The sequence below is a fragment of the Gouania willdenowi genome, chromosome 21 (genome assembly GCF_900634775.1).
Source record: "Gouania willdenowi chromosome 21, fGouWil2.1, whole genome shotgun sequence".
Taxonomy (NCBI): Eukaryota; Metazoa; Chordata; class Actinopteri; order Blenniiformes; family Gobiesocidae; genus Gouania; species Gouania willdenowi.
The window spans coordinates 889,964-911,266 of record NC_041064.1 but is presented as its reverse complement, the minus strand read 5'-3'; the positions used below and the strand labels follow the sequence as shown (position 1 = coordinate 911,266).

At 42.9% G+C, this 21,303-nt stretch overlaps 1 protein-coding gene across 2 annotated transcripts in view; it reads left to right on the top strand.

The window, feature by feature from the left end:
* Positions 1 to 339: 339 nt before the first annotated feature.
* The window catches only part of kalrna (kalirin RhoGEF kinase a), a 47,958-nt gene continuing 26,994 nt past the window's right edge, over positions 340 to 21,303 (top strand). For both annotated transcript variants that reach the window (XM_028435602.1, XM_028435601.1), the window contains exons 1-22: positions 340 to 594; positions 11,520 to 11,594; positions 11,684 to 11,798; positions 12,341 to 12,533; positions 12,690 to 12,863; positions 12,939 to 13,022; positions 13,100 to 13,225; positions 13,309 to 13,431; positions 13,493 to 13,615; positions 13,701 to 13,892; positions 14,292 to 14,423; positions 14,499 to 14,597; positions 16,978 to 17,109; positions 17,182 to 17,304; positions 17,808 to 17,999; positions 18,062 to 18,231; positions 19,395 to 19,569; positions 19,781 to 19,991; positions 20,063 to 20,229; positions 20,740 to 20,859; positions 20,941 to 21,009; positions 21,099 to 21,248. In XM_028435602.1, coding sequence (XP_028291403.1) covers positions 528 to 594; positions 11,520 to 11,594; positions 11,684 to 11,798; positions 12,341 to 12,533; positions 12,690 to 12,863; positions 12,939 to 13,022; positions 13,100 to 13,225; positions 13,309 to 13,431; positions 13,493 to 13,615; positions 13,701 to 13,892; positions 14,292 to 14,423; positions 14,499 to 14,597; positions 16,978 to 17,109; positions 17,182 to 17,304; positions 17,808 to 17,999; positions 18,062 to 18,231; positions 19,395 to 19,569; positions 19,781 to 19,991; positions 20,063 to 20,229; positions 20,740 to 20,859; positions 20,941 to 21,009; positions 21,099 to 21,248 — 3,012 coding nt within the window. In that variant the 5' untranslated portion in view covers positions 340 to 527. The remainder of the gene's footprint in view (positions 595 to 11,519; positions 11,595 to 11,683; positions 11,799 to 12,340; positions 12,534 to 12,689; positions 12,864 to 12,938; positions 13,023 to 13,099; positions 13,226 to 13,308; positions 13,432 to 13,492; positions 13,616 to 13,700; positions 13,893 to 14,291; positions 14,424 to 14,498; positions 14,598 to 16,977; positions 17,110 to 17,181; positions 17,305 to 17,807; positions 18,000 to 18,061; positions 18,232 to 19,394; positions 19,570 to 19,780; positions 19,992 to 20,062; positions 20,230 to 20,739; positions 20,860 to 20,940; positions 21,010 to 21,098; positions 21,249 to 21,303) is intronic.

Genomic DNA, 21,303 nt, shown 5'->3' with positions numbered 1-21,303 from the left:
ATGGAAAGAAAAAGTGATGAAAATAGATTAAAATATGGTGAGTTTGGAGGACTTGTAGAAAAAGGTAAAAATAAGCAAAAATGTGCTGAAATTGTTCAGAAAATATTCTTAGGCATCTGGGGACCCCCTCCCAGTGTCTCCTGACCCCAAGGTTGAGAACCACTGCTCTAACCAACGCCAGTGACACAGTTCAGCTATGATCATAAATAATAATAATCATTATTATTTTTATTATTATTAATACCAGTAATAATAATATTAATAACCGTGTATTGTGATGATGATGATGATGATAGTGGTGGTGGTGGAGGGGGGGATGCTGAGGGGGAGGAGGAGGGGCTCTAACGGGCTGAACAATAGAACACACTGATCGGCTGCTGCAGACACTGAACCCGGAGCGGCTGATGGAGGTCAGCACCGGGCAACCGGGAACGGTACCGGGGACTGGGACGGGCACGGAGCCACGGTGCTGAGGGTTCGGACGATACCGACACACTAACGGACCCTTCCTTTGTTGGAGCTCCGGGATGAATCCCTCAGAGGGGGCCGAGGAGGGGCTCAGCGACCCGGACACGGATAGCTTCTACCGGACAGGTAGGAGGACTGGACCCGGAACCACCAGTGTGTGTGTGTGTGTGTGTGTGTGTGTCTGACGCAGCTTCCGGAAGGTTTGGACCTGCTTGGTTCTGAACCAGAACCAGAAGCAGACTCCGCCCCCACAGCTGGACCTGCTTTGGTCTTTAAACCCTGGACTCAGACCAGGATCTGCTCTGGTTCTGGGTCTTTAGTTCCGTCCTGATGAAACCAGTTCGTTCTGGATCCGACCTGTTCCAGGTTCTAGTTGGGCTGGAACTTTTTTGACGTGGAACCAAATGTGGACTTTGGTCCAGGTTCAGTTAGCATAGCTGTGTTTAAAGTGGATTACCTGAGGACCAGAACCCTCTAGAACCTTTGAGTTCCACCAGGACTCTTCTCTGTTGACATCCGATGGTGTCTGAGGACCTTAGACAGTACAGAACCTGGATCAGCACCAGCACCTGTACCCTGGGTCTGGACCCTAGTTCTGCTCTGGTTCTGGGTCGTTGGTTCCATCCTGCGGTGAACAAGTTGGTGCTGGTTCAGACCCGGGTTATGTTCCTGTTGGTGTGGAGCCAAAAGTGGCCTTTGGATCAGAACCCAGCCTGTGGTTCTGGTTCCGTAAGAACTCAGGTAAAGATTCTAAACATGTGACAGGTGAGAGGCAATCGTTTCCATGGTAACGGTTTCCAGGCGACTTTAGTTGCAGTGCAGATCCGGTCTAGATTCAGGTACCTAAACCACCTAAGGACCAGAACCTTCTAGAACTTCTTAGCTTTTAGCGGACAATTGGACACCAGGACCCACACCGAGATCAGCTGATGTCCCCTGGTCACATGACCCAGGTCTGAACTAAGAAAATCTGTTTAATTTCTCTGTCTGATCATTGTATATTATTATTATTATTGATAATAATAATAATAATGGCTTAGATTTATATAACGCTTTTTTCGAGGAGACTCAAAGCTCGTACAGAAACCATTATTCATTCACACCAATCACTCATATCAGTTATACCGGCAGTGGTAAGCTACAATGTAGCCACAGCTGCCTCGGCCCCTCTGACCACCACCAACATTCAGGCACAATTCAGACCCATTCATACGAGGCAATGTGGGTAAAGTGCCTTGCCCAAGGACACAACAACAATGACTTTTAATAGAGCGGGATTCGAACACCCAACCCTTCCGTCATTGGACCACCCACTCGACCACTAAACCACGGTCGTATTATAGCCACACCCCTTTATCCTGTGACCCTGCTTAGCAAGCCCCGCTACGTGCTAAGCTAACCAAGCATGTGAGACTGGTGGCTGCGTGCTAAGCTAACCAAACATGTCAGACTGGCTGCTACATGCTAAGCTAACCAAACATATGGGACTGGTGAATACGTGCTAAGCTAACTAAATATATGGGACTAGTTGCTACATGCTAAGCTAACAAAACATGTGGGAGTGGCTGCTACATGCTAAGCATATGGGAGTAGTGGTTATGTGCTAACCAAACATGTCAGACTGGCTGCTACATGCTAAGCTAACCAAACATATGGGACTGATGGCTACGTACTAAGCCAACCAAATATGTCGGACTGGCTGCCACATGCTAAACTAACAAAATATATGGGCATGGTTGCTTCATGCTAAGCTAACCAAACATGTGGGAGTGGCTGCTACATGATATGCTAACCAAACATATAGACTGGTCGCTATATGCTAAGCTAACCAAACATATTGGACTGGTCTCTGTATGGAGTTCCTTTTCTCTCAAAGGAAGAAGAACATCTACCATCTGTAATATACGTGGAACACAAAGATTCATAAGTTTCCTTTTCCCTAAAGCAGCTGGTGATGGTGTTAACTGTGAGCTCAGAGGTCAGTCACCAGGTAACACAGACACCAGTTTGAGCAGAACAGCAGCTGTTCACATCAGCAGTGTGCACGTGGAGCACGCCATGCTCAAAACACACACACACACACACACACACAGGCCAGTGTGTGTCTTTAAGGTAGGCCTCAGGTCTGAGTCATGGTAAGGAGGAGCAGATATTCAGAGGTGTGGCCTCGGCACAATGAGCTGCTGCAGAGGGACTTCCTCTCTGTGTGTGTGTGTGTGTGTGTGTGTGTGTGGATGGGGGTCTGAGTGGATTAGCTGTTATTACCCCCCATAGACGAGACACAGTGTTTAAAAAAAATACAAAGCAAAACCCCTCTTAGACTCCGCCCCCTTTAATAGCTTTCAGTCAACAGCTGCAGCTGTGTGTGTGTGCGGTGCGTATGTGTGAGAGTGTGTGAATTGTTGATGTAATCAGTCTCATATTTTGAGAACAGACATATGTATGTAGTGATTGTTGAACATATTCAGGCTGAAAGCATCTCAGACATTTGGAGCCTGTACTATGAAGCTGGATTTATTTGGTGTGTGCTGTACTGTGACGCTGGCTAAGATCTTACCAGGCTAGATCACCATGGTAACTTAGTCTGGACTGGACCAGGTTATGAAGTGGATCAGATCTGAGCGAGTGCTAAAGCCCCGCCTCCTGACCAATCAGGAGTAAAACGACCTGGCCATTGTTATTAGATCCTGGTTGGTGCAGATCTGACAGCTGAGTTTAGGAAAGAAAGATTATTAATTTTAGTGAGGACATCATTTAGGAAAGATATAGATTTATATACACATTCATTGTTTCATTCACTCATGCATTAATTAGTAATTTAGTTAATTCATTCATTCATTCATTCATTCATTTATTCATTCATTTATTCATTCATTTTTCCTCTATAGTGAAACTGATACTTCTGTGTGTGTGTGTGTGTGTGTGTGTGATAAATCGAATAGAAACACGTGTGTGCTGTAATAAAGTGAAAGTGTCTCTTTATCGTCACGTTGATTAATATTGATCATCCTTAACAGTGACATCACTTCCTGCTTTTTCTCTTGTTTTTGGTATAAATTATGGATTTTAATTCATTATATTTTGAAGTAATTATTCATCAATAATGACGTGAGTTGCTCCCCATAGTTTCTCTGTGATTGTGATTGGTCTGACGCTGCTAACTGTCACAGGAGCGCACACATAGCCAGGCTGAAATCACCTAGGTTAGCACACGTGTTTATATCATGCTTCATAGTACAGAGAATGTTTGGTTGGCTTAAGATAATGCACACATATCAGGATATATTGATCCAGGATATAGTGATCTAGTTTCTGAGGACAGGCCCCTGATGCAGTTTAGATTAAAACCATATGTTGGACCAGGACTTGGGTCTAGGTCAGGGGTCCAGACCACAGAGAAGTTACTGCTATTATGTGACTTTCTACAACACAATTTCTTTGATCAGATGCTTTTATCTGTTTCTCTGTCCTCACTAAAGCAGGTAAACACATCAGGATTCTCCACATGTGCAGATGTTTCATCTGTTACAGACTCACACGAAGATAGAAATCAGAGACAGGACATGACGCTTAAATGTCTCCAAAATATACTTTTATACAGTTATGAAATTATATATCAATAATATCTCTTTAGTGTGTGTGTGTGTGTGTGTGTGTGTGTGTGTGTGTGTGTGTGACACAGGTAGAGGTCTACAGTGTGTGACTAAAGTCCAGCGTGACGTCTGTAGAGGAAATGGGTTTGAACAGACTTTCCCGTGGTGTCACAGTCACATGGTTTCTGCTGATGGACAGACTGAGCTCCCACTGTTCTCCTAAAGAACCTTTAATTCAGTGGAGCCGCTCTGAGCTGATGGTGATCTGTGACACATTATTCAATTCAACTTTATTTGTATAGCACAAATTACAACAAAGTCATCTCAATGCGCTTATTTATTTATTTATTTATTCAGTTTATTTCCAACATGGTTGCATTCACAGAAGTTTTCTTTTTCTCTCTGTTTTTTTTTTTTTTTGCACATGCAGAAAAAGGAGACGAGAGAAGCAGGTTGCTTGTCCGAGTCCCGTCCCCTATTTTGAACACAGAAAATTTACATCAGAGCTCGTCTTTTTTGTGTAGGATTTATTCTCATCTGTAGTCAGTGTTGTCTTCTTCTTTTTTTTTTATTCTTCCTCTCCATCGTTGTTCGTGTCGTCCTTCTTCCCCGTAGATTTCATTCCTTCCCAAACGTTGTTTGTGTTCCTCCAGTTCAAAAGAAAAGTTCATCTTCTTTCTCATTGATGTGTTGATCTCGTATTCTTGATCTCGAGTTTTTTCTTTATATCTCGCCAAGTTTGCAGCTTGTTTTGTCTCTGCATCAAGGTTATTCCAGCTGGTAATAGCTCTATGGACAGTGCTGTATTTTCCAATGCTAGATTTAACCCTTTCTTGTATAAACACATTATTTATACATTATTTATGAATTTTATATTTATCAAAATATAAAATAAAATAAGAAATAAAATAAAGAAATAAAAACCAACAAGATCCACATGAACAAACATTTAGTGACAGTGGAAAGAAACAACTTCCTTTAACAGGAATAAATCTCTGTTAGAACCAGGTTCAGAGGTGGCAGCCATCTGCGTGGACTGGTTGAGGAGAGATTATTAACATGAACAAAGTGGGTTCTGTCTGATAGGTAGGATTTAAACCCAAAAACACTTTCCAGTCTCTGCAGCAGTAGATGATGATCCACTGTATCAAAGGCTGCACTGAGATCTAAGATCACCAGAACTGAGACCAACCCTCTGTCTGAGGCTAAGAGGAGATCATTGGTTACTGTTACTGTGCTGTGATTGGCTCTAAAGCCAGACTGAAAGCTCTCTATAAATTGTTCCTGTAGGTGATCACATAGTTGACCTTCAATGACTTTTTCAATAATTTTGTAAATAAAAGGGAGATTAAATATTGATCTATAATTAGACAAGTCACTTGGATCAATGGTTGTTTTTTAAGGAGAGGTTTGATTACAGTGGTTTTAAAGGCCTGTGGTTCATAACCTGTTACTAGAGATGTGTTATGGACTCACACACTCTCACACACACACACACACACACACACACACACACACACACACACACACACACACACACACACACAGAGTCCTTTAATATCCTTCAATCAGGTTTTGATGGTGTGAAGAAATGTCTGTGTGTCTGTGTGTGTGTGTGTGTGTGTGTGTGTGTGTGTGTGTGTGTGTGTGTGTGTGTGTGTGTGTGTGTGTGTGTGTGTGTGTGTGTGTGTGTGTGTGTGTGTGTGTGTAACAGGTGCTGTCTGGACTCTGAAAGGTGATCCTTCTTCTGATCATTCCAACACGTGTTTCTCGTCCACTTCCGGGGCGTCTTCAAAGCACACTCCCTCTGACCATCAGACTATCTGACGTCATCAGACATACAGGAATACCAGTGTAAACCAATATAAACCAGTATAAACCAGTATAACCAGTATAACCAGTATAACCAGTACAAACCAGTACAAACCAGTATAACCAGTATAACCAGTATAGCCAGTATAAACCAGTATAGCCAGTATAACCAGTATAACCAGTATACCCAGTATAACCAGTATAATCAGTATAACCAGCATAACCAGTATAAACCAGTATAACCAGTATAAACCTGCATAACCAGTATAACCGGTATAAGCCAGTATAAACCAGTATAACCGGTATAACCAGTATAAACCTGTATAACCAGTATAACCGGTATAACCAGTATAACCAGTATAACCAGTATACCCAGTATAACCAGTATAATCAGTATAACCAGCATAACCAGTATAAACCAGTATAACCAGTATAAACCTGCATAACCAGTATAACCGGTATAAGCCAGTATAAACCAGTATAACCGGTATAACCAGTATAAACCTGTATAACCAGTATAACCGGTATAAACCAGTATAAACCTGTATAACCGATATAACCAGTATAAACCAGTATAACCAGTATAGGCCAGTATAACCAGTATAACCAGTATAACCAGTATAACCAGTATAACCAGTATAAACCAGTATAAACCAGTATAAACCAGTATAACCAGTATAACCAGTATAAACCAGTATAACCATTGTAAAATGTCATCAGCAGGTCCGAGCATCACTGCTGTTCTGTTCAAACTGGTTACCATGTTAACTGATGACTGACTACTAAGCACACTCAGTCACCAGTTACCACCATCACCAGTTGGTTTAGAACACCACTGGAGTCTATTAGCATAGACTGTAGAAAGAATGGACGGGACAACCCCGCCTCCTCAATGATAACAGATGGCATGTGGGTCAAACTGTAAAGTTAAAATACTCGTCACATCATTTTTTCCAAAGCTAAACTCTGCTTTGATCATTAGTTGCGTAGCTCTGTGATTATCAGTTAGGTCCTGAAGGAAAGCTGAGACACCATTAAACTAGATATTAGAGTGTAGATAAATGGTGGTTTAGTTCTAACCTCTGTGATCTGAACAAGACGTTGGTAGAATTTCCAGTGGGAAAGATACGTATGTTCTTGACGTAGCTGGGCTGTGTAAGTCATCGGGGTAGTACGCTAAATGGGCGGGGCGTGTTACCAGGGCTCCTCCCACCGGCCCTACTGCACAGACTCTGGCTCCAAATGATGATAAATTTGCAAGAAGGCAGCGCCTCTACGCGCCGTATTTTGGCTTCAAGAACGTTGCGTGGGAACAGCTACAGTACACTCCCACTGTCTGTCAGCTCCCACTAACTAGTCAGTACTCAGTGAAGGGGCGGGGCTTCACTGCTCAACATCCTGTGCCTCTGATGGTCAGAGCGATGCTCAGTTTGTGTGTGTGTGTGTGTGTGTGTGTGTGTTTCAGATTGTGTGTGTGTGTGTGTGTGTGTGTGTGTGTTGTGGTTTGGAGCAGTGATGGATGTGGTTTTCCTCTGCAGAGAAACTAGAGCTGAGGCCATTAGCATTAGAGAGTGTGCGTGTGTATGTGTGTGTGTGTGTGTGTGTGTGTCAGAGTTTCCCTGTTTTTATGTTTTATTCAATTATTTTGGATTATTTTAATTTTTTTACATTTTATTTTCAAGTGAAGTTAAATGTGAAGGTTGGGAAAAGGTGTTTCTAAATGAACATGGTTTAGTCCTCATTTTTAAATGAATACATTGTTGTGTTTTTTGTTTTGTTGTTGTTTTCTAATTTATGTTGCACACGTAGCCAGGCTACAATCACCTGGTTAACTTAGCTTGTTGTAATCTAGATTCATAGGACAGCTTCTGTCTGATGGATAATATTTGGTTAGGTGAAGCTAACTGAGTTAAATCCAGGATATAATTATCTAGCTTCGTAGTACGGGCCCACAGTTCTACAGTTTACCTTATTATCTATGTTTGTTGTGTTGTTTAAATAAACAGTCCTTTAGTTGAGTTTTATGTTCTTTTATTAACACTTCTGTTCAGCAGCCATGCTTGTTTCCTTTCCTCTCTCCGTACTCTCGCTCTCACTGTTCTCGCGATATCACAGTATCAACTATACTACATTTCCTCGTTTCCCCATTTTCTTTTCTTTTCACATGACAATGCTGCAAAAGTTGTCAACAAACAAGTCATTTCCGTTTACATAAACAAACAAAGGAGTCTTTTTTCTTTTTTTTTAAGTTTTAAATCTCTCTGTATCTGATGGGCTTTCTGATAACATGACCTTTCCTGGTAGTGATGATGACCTCAGACACAGGTCAGGTACAGTCTCAACAGCTGGAACGTTCTCAGCAATCAGCACTTCTCCTGTGTCATTGCTGACTTGACCATTGCAGACTGATGAAGGCTCGGAAACATCAAAGTCCATTACCACAGGTTTGTAGCGAAGATGTTTGACATTCCTGATCACTTATGATCCATCCTCTATGTTGACCAGTTCAAAAGAGTTGTTGGTGATGTTTCTCTGTAGAACATAGCGAGTGTCTTTGAATGTTGCGTCAAGCTTTCCATTCTCCATACTGGCAACGTAAACTATGTCACCAACTTTGAAGTCGTGCTCTTTTGCTCTTCTGGTCAACATACTGTTTCATTTTGGTTTGGTATTCTTCGCGATGGTTTCTGACATCTGTTACTATCTCCTTTTCTTCTCGAGGTCCACCTAACTTCTCCAAGCTTGGACATTTAGTGTGAATGTCTCTTCCAAACATTAGCATGGCTGGTGTTTCTCCTGATGCTCTGTGTGGAGTTGAGTGATACATCATTAATATCTTTGGAAGTTCCTCCTTCCAAGTCTTTCCTTCACACTTGGTTGCTCTGAAGGCTTTCTTCAGGTATCTGTGAAACCTCTCGTTTCCCATTGCTCTTAGGATAATACGGTGACGCTCTGATGTGTTTAATTCCACATGACTTAAAAAATTACTCAAAAATTTGTCCCACAAACTGCCTCCTATTATCAGTAACAGCCTCCATGGGATAGCCAAATTTTGCAAATATATTTGCCAGCTATGGAACTACAGTGGCTGAGGAATTATCTGAAATAACTTCAGCCTCTGGAAATGAAGTATAGTAGTCTATCACAGTTAGTATGTAGTGGTTTTGAATAGGACCAACCAAATCAATACCTATCTTAGTCCATGGTCTCGGTTGCAGTTCTAGTGGTTGAAGGGGTTGATCTTCGTGTAGTGGCTGATTAATCACACAGGCGGAGCAGTTTCTGATCAATCTCTCCACATCTAGGTCCGTGTTGGGCCAGTAGAATTTGCTCCTGAGATATTGTTTTGTACGGATCACTCCTTGGTGAGTGTCGTGTCCAATCATCAGTGCTTGTTTCACCATTGCTTTTGGTAGCACAATCCTGTGTCCTCTCAGCACAAGTCCATCATAGGTGCATGACTCTCCTGCACATCTGATGTAAGGCGGCAATTCTTTCGGGATCGGATTTGGCACGATTGTCTTTAGTTGCTTTAGTGTGGCATCCTCTGTCATTTTCTGTTTTATGTCCTCAAGGTTCATGGCCTTTACCGCATGCATCATCAGTGACAAAACTCTGTTTACATATGTATCCACAGTTATTCTCTGTCTCTGGTAAAGGAAGTCGTGAAAGTGAGTCCGCTAAGTTGGACTTCCCGACAATGTGTTCTATCTTGTAGTCATATGGTTGCAGTCTCAAGCCAAGTCTCTGTATTCTTGGTGGTGAAAGTGTTGATTTCTCTGGGTTGAACATGTAAATGAGGGGTCTGTGATCTGTTTGCAGAGTAAACTTCCTTCCCCACAAGTAGGTTCTAAAATGTTCTACAGCCCATACACATCCTAAAGCTACGTTCTATCTGAGAATAGCAGCGTTCTGTTGGAGTCAATGAACGGCTTGCATAGGCTATTGGTTTGTTCTGTTCATCCGACTGGGTCGGTCGCTAATAACTACTGTGGGTACACGTAGTGGGTGCCTCGACCTTTCTTGGATCTGGTTTGATTCCTTCAGCCGTGATTACGTATCTAAATCAGTTGTAGTACAAGATACACTTGTCTCTGTTGAGTGTTAAACCTCTGTCTTTGAATCTCTGGAAGACTTGTGTCAGTCTCTGTTCATCCATCATCCATGTAGCAAACAGTACCAGGCATGCCACATAACATAGAGTCCACAGCCTTCTGGTAGGCTTCCAGTGCGCTCAATAATCCAAAGGGGACTTTTCTGAAATGGTAGCACCCTCTGTGTGTGATGAATGTCATTAGTGGTCTGGATTCTGGGGCTAAGTCACACTGCCAAAACCCTTTTTGTGCATCTAGCTTAGCAAACACTTTTGCTCCCTGTACTGCCTGTAAGATGCTATCTACGGTTGGTACTGGATGTCTTTCCCTAATCACCGCTCTGTTAACTTCTCTCAGGTCTACACATAGCCTCACTTATTTTGTGTCTTTCTAGGGTACAATCAGGATATTAGAAACCCATTCAGATCCTTCATTTACTTCCTCTAATATGCCTTGTCCCACCACCTTGTCTAGCTCCTGGTTTACAGCTTCTAACATGGGATAAGGGACTTAAACCCTGTGCTACAGGTGGGACTTTTTCATCGACTGTAACCTTTAATCTGATCTCGTCCTTTAAAAACTAGTGGGTATTCTTTAACAAGCTTGATGAATCTCTCCGTCTATCGTGTTCACTTTTTCTCCTGTGTTAAGTATTTTTAACTCAAAGGTTGTTTTTCTGCCTAGCAGTGCTTCTACATGTCCTTCTATCACAAATATGTTGTCTGTGACTACGTTGTCTTTCCATCTCATTTCTGCCTGAAAATAAGCTACACATCTACAGTAGGTGGAGTAGTCTGAGTATAGACATAAAGTCTCTTTTTGGTTGGTTTCAGTTTTGTTCTATTTGACATTGTTCTCTTATGCAGGTCTTCTCCTATGAAGTTTCTAACTACTTCCTGTATCTATGACCATTTTCAGCCATTGTCCATTTACCTTAACTGTCTCAGTCCCTTCAGTATCTACAACATGGATAAACGCGTCAGAAGCATCCTGTACTACTGCTCTCACTGGTTTACCTGTTTTTGTCTTTTCTTTCTCTTTATTCCTGTCCGTACTGGTGTCACTGTTATTTTATATTTCTTTTTCTTCTTAAAACACATGCGTGCATAATGTCCTGTTTTCTGACAGAAAAGACATGTCGCTGTCTTGGCACCGCATTCATCTGCTGTGTGTTGATTCCACATGTGTAACACGGAGCAACGCTGCTGGTCTGATTGTGGCTGCCTTTTCCTCCTCATGCCGTCCGTAATCCACACATGCACTCTTCTTAGTGAAATGAACGTGATTATTCCTCGCTCTGTGACCAACACTGTCCGTGAAAAGTTTAGATTCTGCCTGTGCTGCTTCATAAGCTCTCACAGTTGACAGTGTTTTGTCTAAACTCAGTCCATCTTCCTGCAATAACTTGTCACGCAGCTTTTTCGTTGCACATTTTTCCACTATTTGATCTCTTATCATGTCATTCTCCAGTGCGCCAAAATCACATGATTTTGTGTGTGTGTGTGTGTGTGTGTGTGTGTGTGTGTGTGTGTGTGTGTGTGAGCGTCTGCAGGACCCTTCAGGACCGACGGCATCAAGGCGTCTGATGTGCTGCCTGTGCTGAAGGACAAAGTGGCCTTTGTGTCCGGTGAGTGTCCCCACACAGACACAGACTGTCTGTGTCTGTGTGCTACAGACCGTAAACTCTCCAATCATTGACCTGATTGGTGCTCGTAGGTGGGCGGGACAAAAGAGGAGGACCAATCCTGACCTTCCCTGCTCGGAGCAACCATGACCGAATAAAACAGGAGGATCTGAGGAGGCTGGTCACCTACCTATCCACGGTCCCCAGGTAGACACTCTGACCATATGTGTGTGTGTTAGTGTGTGTCATAGGCGGAGTTTGAGATTGTTCTCATGGGGGGCAAAAGAAAAAACTGCTGGCTACTCCACAATTCTCCCGTTCCTGTCGCCCCATGTTATATGTGATTGTCTTTTCATGTTTCTTGGTCGGGATGTAACTGAAACTGAATTACCCCTTAGGGTTTAATAGACTATAATCAATTAATCAATCAAATATATCGACCGTCTGGAGATTCGCACCAACCACAATGTAACATATACAATAATTCAAAAGTGATTAGTAATATAATTGATAATGTTTACTTCAAAAATTTGCATCACAGAACTAACATGTGTGACATGAAACTAACAGTAATATGTTAGATTTAAAGCAGCACAAAACTAGTTTATTAAAAATAAAACTAATGAATTTAGGAAAACTGTAATAAAAACATTTGACCACAATTCGGGCAATGCTCCCTTGCCCCCATAAACTGCGTATGGTGTCGGTGTGTGTGTGTGTCTTCTGAGTGTGTGTTTGTGTGTCCTCAGTGAGGACGTGTGTAAACGAGGCTTCACCGTCATCATGGACATGCGTGGTTCTAAGTGGGAGCTGATCAAACCTTTGCTGAAGACGCTCCAGGACGTGTTCCCCGCTGAGATCTGCGTGGCCCTCATCATCAAACCTGATAACTTCTGGCAGAAGCAGAAGACAAACTTTGGCAGTGCCAAGTTCTCCTTTGAGGTCAGTGGTGGACCCTGAGGGACAGAAGGTTGTGAGAAGGTTCTCTGAAGGTTCTGAGGTAGTTCTGAGCAGTTCTTTGTTGGAGGTGTGAATGTTCTCACCACCATCTGGAGCAGTTTGGTTTTCCTCCCATCACAGCTGTGTTTTTTCCTACAGACCAGCATGGTGTCAGTGGAGGGTCTGGCCAAGCTGGTGGATCCTTCTCAGCTGACGGAGGACTTTGAAGGTTCTCTCGACTACAACCACGAAGAGTGGATGGACCTCAGAGTATCCTTGGAGGAGTTCATATCCAACGCCGTCCACCTGCTGTCCAGGCTGGAGGACCTCCAGGTGAGGGGTGAACCTTTGGGGGCAGGCAGTCCACGGGGGGTGGTCTTTGTGTGAAGATGGTTTTGTGTTCCTCAGGAGCTGCTGTCCAAGAAAGAGTTCCCTGCAGATGTTGAAGGTTCTCGACGTCTGATCGAGGATCACACGCAGCTCAAGAAGAAGGTGAGACCCCCCAACCACAAAGAGGACCTCTGTAGTGGTTCAGACAACCTACAGGGACCCTGATGTTTGTTCTGCAGGTCCTGAAGGCTCCTGTGGAGGAGCTGGACCAGGAAGGCCAGAGGCTCCTGCAGTGTATCAGGTCTTGTGACGGCTTCTCTGGGAGGATCTCAGGCTCTGCTGACTTCCAGAGTCTGGTCCCCAAGGTACAGTAGCTCCAGACCAAACCCAAGACCAGGACCATCTGAACCACTGAAGCATTGGTTGGACCTTCATTGTTCTCCACCAGGTGAGCAGTCTGCTGGACAAGCTTCACTCCACTCGTCAGCAGCTCCATCAGACATGGCACCTGAGGAAAGCGAAGCTGGACCAGTGCTTCCAGCTCCGCCTCTTTGAGCAGGACGCAGAGAAGGTGAGTGAGACGCCAGCATCAGGAGAACCTTCAGAGGAACAGTGACCTTCTCTGTGTGCAGATGTTTGACTGGATCAGACACAACAAGGAGGTGTTCCTACAGAGCCACACAGAGATCGGCCGTGGCTACCAGCACGCTGCAGAGCTGCAGACGCAACACAACCACTTTGCCATGAACTCCATGGTATGTCTGTGAGGACATCACCACCCCCACAACAACTCCACAACAAACATCATCAACACACCTTTCTTCTTCCTCTTCTTCTTAGAACGCTTACGTGAACATCAGTCGCATCGTGTCGGTGGCCGGTCGCCTGGTGGAGGCCGGACATTACGCCTCGGCTCAAATCAAACAGATCTCCTCTCAGCTGGACCAGGACTGGAAGAGTCTGGCCTCAGCACTGGACGAACGCTCCACCATCCTCGCCATGTCAGCACTTTTTCACCAGAAGTCTGAGCAGGTATTTATATTTATTATTATTATTATTATTACTTTTACCCTTGTGTTATTATCATAATTATTATAATCTTTTTTAATTTATTATAATAAAGTAAATATTTAAATAAAGTAATTTGACTGTATTTTATAATTTTATTATTATTTCATAAAATAACAGAATCAGATGTACTTTATTGATCCCAGAGGGAAATTACTTTGTTACAAAGGTTCATGAAATATTACAAATTAAAAGAAGAAACGAAAAGAAAAAAGAGTTTTAATTAAATATAAGTGTGACATCAGAAAAACACTGTTAATGAGTGTTTACAGTAACAGATGGAACTGCTTCACTCCTGCTGACCTGCTGACGTCTGCTACAGGAAATAACCCAGTGTGTGTGTGTGTGTGTGTGTGTGTGTAGTTCCTGTCTGAGGTGGAGTCGTGGTGTTCTCTGTGCAGTGATGGAGGTCTACCCTCTGAGATGACTCAGCTGGAGATCTCCATCCATCGCCACCAGAGTCTGTATGAGCAGGTGACTCAGGCCTACACAGAGGTAAACAACAACAAACAGTGTCGCCATGGTTACCACCAAACACATCACTGAGGACTGTGTGTGTGTGGGTCAAAGGTCAGTCAGGACGGGAAGGCGCTGCTGGACGTCCTACAGAGACCTCTGAGCCCCGGAGACTCAGACTCACTCACCGCCACTGCCAACTACTCCAAAGCAGTGCGTACATGTGTGTGTGTGTACGTGTGTGTGTACGTGTGTGTGTACGTGCGTATGGGGGGTGGATCGCTTCTAAATTCATGCACACCAGTCTAACGCACGTGTCCCTGCCTACCTAACTCTAACAAAAATTGTTAGGCATCCAGGCGTACACACAAGTACACGTCAGTACATAACTGTCAAGTTTTAGATTTGAAAATAAGGGAAATTTTCTGGCGCCCACTACCCCCCCCCCCCCCCCCCCCCCCCCCCCCCCCCCCCCAACCAACCTCTAGTATCCCTTATATTTTAATATAGATGTACAAGAAATCTAAAATATCCACTTATCAACCACTTACTAAATATAATGATGTGTGTATAATCTGTTGACCTTTATTAACATTAAAAAGCTGTGAACATTCCTATTAGGGCTGGTGATATGAACCAAAAGTCATATCTAATATATTTTCTCTAAATGGTGATATTAAAGATTAAATCGGGGCTTTTGCCTTTAATTGGCCATGTAACGTTATTACATTAATGGAATTTGTCCTCTACATTAAACCCATCCCTGAGGAGCAGTGCCTGGGGAGCAGTTCGGGGTTAAGACTCAACATCCCACAGTGATGGCCCAGGTGAGGCTTGAACCGGCAACCCTCCGATTACAAGCCCAGCGTCCTTAACCACTAGGCCACCACTCCCCTATATGATATAAATCTAGATAAATTCTGGGTTAAATTTGCTGATCCAAAATGCTACACATGTTCATTTATTAACAAACAGCTGATCAATATGTGACACTTTTGTTTTTTTCTCCTGTAAGGGACAGCACGTGTGAGTGATATGTAATCTGTAATATGGCTTGTTATGGGGAAGCTCTGAGTTAAGACTCTGTTCTGAGAAGTAAAAGCAGTGACTCTTAAAACTAGTATTTTGATACAAAATAAGCTATAATATATCATAGAAAACTCAATACATCTTAAATCTCGATATATCGCCCAGTCCTAATTACTAAATTATAAAACAGCCTAAATTAAAACATAAATGGATATTATATTAAGCATGTGTTTATTTAATATACTTACAGTTTATATACAAGTCAACACATATTTACTGTTAATTTCACGATGTATGTCTTTAAGTTAGACATTAACATTTTATTTTATTATATATTTTATTATAATTTCTCATACTCACTCATATGGTTCTCTGATATTCACTAATAACTTATTAGACACATTTATTACAGACTTTACATTATTTAACACTTTATAAACAGTGTATATTTGTGGAGCTTGTGATTGGATGATTTTTCATGGTGACTTACGTGTTTCTTCTGCTGTGGTAGACGTTAAAATATTAGTTATTAATCTAACAGAACGTGTAACTGTGTCACATCCTGATGGTGTGTGTGTGTGTGTGTGTGTGTGTTGTATTCTGTCCAATCACAGCAATGATCTGACTCAGAGCGTAACACTACAGTCACTACCACTCTATGGACGGGTGCAGTGACACAGACTGTAGCCAGACTAAATGGTGATCTGTTATACTCTCACACACTCATGTACACGCCTGCATGCGTAAGTGGTTACATGTCACATAGACGGTGCTACATAGTGAAGGTCACCTGATCACTATAGCTTCACACCTGTGTCTACGTGTTTGTTAGGTGAACATCCAGGTGTGGCGTAGGTGTGTATGTGCACTTTATAGTGTATATACATTAACACATCTACAATCACACATGCAGATGTGCCCGTCTACCCGTTCTAAGTCTATGGGAAATGTAGATCAGACATACAGACGCAGGGTACGCAGTCGTTTACGCGTTCGTTGGACTGGTGTGCGTGAATTTAGAAGCGATCCACCCCCCATAGCGTGCGTGCGTGTGCGTCTGTGTGTGTCAGGACATTTTTTGATGACAACACACCAATAAAACTTTTAAAATCAGGAACATTTCTGACGTTGTCCATTTTTTAATCATTCTACACTTTTTACTGATTTTATTTTCTGCTCCTATTGAACACAAAATCATTGCATGAAATGTTTAGAAATGATAAAATGTAAAAGTCATTAAAATGATTTTTTTTGTTTTTTGGGGAAGAAGTAATTTATTTATTTAATGTAAATAATTATTATTTGCATGAAACAATAAAGTGTGTAGTGTTTTTAAATTAAAACACCACACAATCTCAACAACTGCATTCTATATTTTAATTTTTTTTATTTTAAATTATATTTCACACTTTCTGTGAAATATAAGCGTTACACCGTGGTCCTCACAAGTCACATAAACCTGACAATGTCCTCATATGTACCTTTAAAATCAGACCTGAACAAACAATTGCCTCAGCTTAGATAGCAACAGACAGGTGTGTGTGTGTGTGTGTGTGGTCCTCAGGTCCACTGTATCCTGGACGTGGTCCATGAGGTCCTGCACCATCAGAGGCGTCTGGAGAACATCTGGCAGCTGCGTAAGGTGCGTCTGCACCAGCGTCTGCAGCTGTGTGTGTTCCAGCAGGACGTTCAGCAGGTGACAGCGTGACTCCTCCCACTCCCACCATGTGATGACCTTTGATGACCTTTGACCCCGTGCTGTCCCCAGGTGATGGACTGGATCGAGAACCACGGGGAGGCGTTCCTCAGTAAACACACGGGCGTGGGGAAGTCTCTGCACAGAGCTCGAGCTCTGCAGAAGAGACACGACGACTTTGAAGACGTGGCTCAGGTTTGAGCTTTTCTTTGATTTACCCTGAATGCACCATGAGGCATTGATGGTCAGGAGCTGTTGTTGCATCATTACATAACTTTCACACAGTGCGCCCCCTGCTGGAGGGAGGCACATGTAAATATGGAGCACATGGTGCAGCCTGCCCCCTGTTGGATAACACATGAACTACCACAACAACAAACTATACACATTTAAAAAGATGGAAAATTAAAATGTCAGAAGATTCTTGTTTATTACAGTTTCACAATAAGAGCATATCGGTCATTTAATCTAATTTCTACAACCTATTACAGTGCCCGTCAGAAGTATGTATTCATATAGTGGGAGGAGCTTAAGTAGAGCTGTCAATTATGTCCAAATGAGTATGTGTTTGAAGGTTAGATGTACATAGAGGTGTACATACTGTGTAGTGTTATAAAGGGTTTATTTGTGGGTGTAAAATAAAATAGTGTTTCAGCGTTAGCAGGTACGCTAGTTAAAGTGTGTGTGTTACCTTGTAGAACACGTACACTAACGCTGATAAGCTGCTGGAGGCGGCGGAGCAGCTGGCTCAGACTGGAGAGTGTGACCCAGAGGAGATCTACAAAGCAGCCAGACACCTGGAGGTCCGCATTCAGGACTTTGTCAGACGAGTGGAGCACAGGAAACTGCTGCTGGACTTGTCTGTGTCCTTCCACACACACACCAAGGAGGTCAGTGTGTGTGCGTCCGTGTGTTAGTGTGTGTTAGTGTGTTAATGTGTGTGTCTGTGCAGCTGTGGTCGTGGATGGAGGACCTTCAGAAGCAGCTGATGAACGACGTGTGCTGTGAGTCCGTAGACTCGGTTCAGACTCTGATAAGTCAGTTCCAGCAGCAGCAGACCAACACTCTAGAGGCTACGCTCAACGTCATCAAGGAGGGGGAGGAGCTAATGCAGCAGCTCAGGTGACCACACACACACACACACACACACACACACACACACTACAATTCCACATGAACTGATATAGATGAGAGTAGAGTTACCATATTTACAGTAGATTTCCATTTAAGAGACATTTGGTTCTTCATACTTAAATTATTCCTCATTTTCTTAAATCTAACTTGTAGTAACGACAAAATACAATATATTAATTTCTCTCTTTACAACAAAGAATTAAAAATCACCTTTATTATTCATTAAAATATTCATTCCTTGAAAAATCAAATGTAAATCTTCCTAAAATCTGTAAATCATTGAAACAATGAAAAATAAAAAATAAATAAATAAAAAAACTCAAGGCTTACAGAACATTAAATAATCAATAAATATATACTTTAATAAATAACTGAAATCCCATGGTCTTATGCTGACTCAGCTTTATTCTGTCTGTTGTCATGGAGACAGAGGTGATGAGGTCTAGACCAGATGATGGAAACTTTACCTTAACTTCCTACGTTCTAACTCTGTCCTTAGTTTTCTAATCCCTCTGTGAACCTCCATGGAGGTTTTATCATCCAGAAGAATCTTTATGATGATTTTATTCATAAATCCATCAGTATTTGGTCTTTTTCAATCCATCTTTGACTTTAGTCTCTCTTCTCTTTTCCTCATGTGTGACAATTTCATCAAAACAAAGCAGCATCTTTAATGATTGCATCACGTGTGAGTGAAATTACTGTAATAACATGATATTTCCTGTAAAGAGAAACTCATTAGCTTTAGCTCAGAAACTGGTGAAATTTCTCCAATAGAAGAAATATTAGCAGAGTTACAGTCATTTAAATTAACGTGTTCCCTGTGATGCGTTCAGGGTCCCTGGGTAAACCCAGACATTTTCATCAGTTTTTCAAATCTGGCTGGACAAGACGTGAAAAGAGGACGTTTGGGTAAAACCAGATGTATGGTCGCTCTATAGGAGAACATGAACGATACGTTTCACTCTTAGATAAACTGTATTTGTTGGTAAAATCCAAATCATTTCACACTAAATGTTTGTTTTGGCGTCATCGCAATTATAAACATTCTGATCAATAATTTGTAATTGATTAAAGCATTGTAAAGAACTAATATATTATATTTAGTTCCTGAGGATGGGTTTGAGTGTGTGCTCTTTTCTGATTGGCAGAGACGCAGCGATGTCCACCAATAAGACGCCTCACTGCAGTTCCATCGCCCACATCCAGGGGGTGCTGCAGCAGCTGGACGAGGCCCAGGCCCAGATGGAGGAGCTGTTCCACGAACGTAAAATCAAACTGGACATCTTCCTGCAGATGCGAGTGTTTGAGCAGTACACCATCGAGGTGAGGACCCCAGTACTTTTTATTCTATTGTTTTGGTCGTAAATCTACCATGTTTTATATACGTGTTCATCAGAACAAAAAGATTATCATTTAAATCAAACTTTTGGCTGTTGAGTTGCAGAAACCTTTCTAATAAAAACCAGTAATGAGGTAATAAGTTTAACCATTAACACAGTGGACATCGTGTTGCCTTATTCTGCACAATATGCAGGTCACGGCCGAGTTGGACGCCTGGTCTGAGGACCTGAGCCGGCCGCTCGGTGACGCCGGCGGCTCCTCCGGTAGCGGTGAGGACATCGGCCTCGCTGAGCAGCGTCTGAAACGCCACGTGGAGAGAAAGACCGCCACCAACAACATGACCTACGAAGTGATGCAGCAAGGCCAGGACCTGCACCAGTACATCATGGAGGTCCAAGCCTCAGGTATGCAGGATTAACCCTAAACTAGTCAGTGCTCAATGACACTGAGGGGGCGGGGCTTCACTGTGTACCAGGGATTGAGCTGACGGGGGAGAAGGACGTGGATCTGGCGTCCCAGGTCCAGGAGCTGCTGGAGTTCCTGCATGAAAAGCAGCAGGAGGCGGAGCTAAAGGCCACCGACACACACGCACGTCTGGAGCAGAGTTTGCAGCTGCGCCACCTGCAGGCCGAGGTCAAACAGGTGAGTTCTGCTGAGGGGTCCTCTAAAGCAGTGGTTCTCAAATGGGGGTACGCGATGGCACTGCAGGGGCTACAAAATACACAAAAATAACAGAGAAACATACATAACAACATTAGAAACACACTAAATGAGAGAAAAATATACTGAATAATAAAAATAACAGACAAACCAAGACAAAACACACAAAGTGACACAAAAAAACACAAAATGATAGAAATAATGTTGATTAGAACATGAAGTTAAAATACAAAGGTCAGTGTTGGTTCCACATCAGGAGGAGATGACAGGAAATGAAATGAACTATAGAAATAAATACTGTTTCATTCCCTTATTAATAAACATTATTTAAAATGTGTGTTATCACTCATTCATCATTATGAACTATAGATGTTTTCACATAGAGTAAAATGTGTTAGTCAGACATTAGGAGGGACTTGGATTCAGAAAAAAGAGAAATGAGAGCTAGAGCCTAAAAACGTGAACAACCCTTGGCCTGGGCGTGCCCTGCAGGTCCTGGGATGGATCCGTAACGGTGAGTCCATGTTGAACGCCAGCATGGTCAACGCCAGCTCGCTGACGGAGGCGGAGCAGCTGCAGAAGGAGCACGAACAGTTTCAGATGGCCATCGAGGTGAGAGACGACCAGAACCAGAATCAGAACCAAAACCTCAGAACCACAACTTTAATCAACCTCTGTCTCTTTCCTCCTCAGTCTCTCTTTCATGCAAACTCCCTCCAGAAGACCCACCAGAGCGCCCTGCAGGTGCAGCAAAAAGCAGAGGTACCAGGACCATCAGTCCACCATCAGTCCCAGCTCCTGTAGTGGACCATCAGTCCTATATCTCACCGGTCCCTCTCCTGTGTCCTCAGATGATGCTCCAGGCGGGGCACTTTGACCCTGAGGCGATCCGCGGCTGTGCGGAGAAGGTGGCCGTGCACTGGCAGCAGCTGATGCTGAAGATGGAGGACCGGCTGAAACTGGTCAACGCATCGGTGGCCTTCTATAAAACCTCTGAACAGGTGAGGCCACAACCACAACCTGAACCAGAACCAGAACCTGAACCAGGAGCAGGAG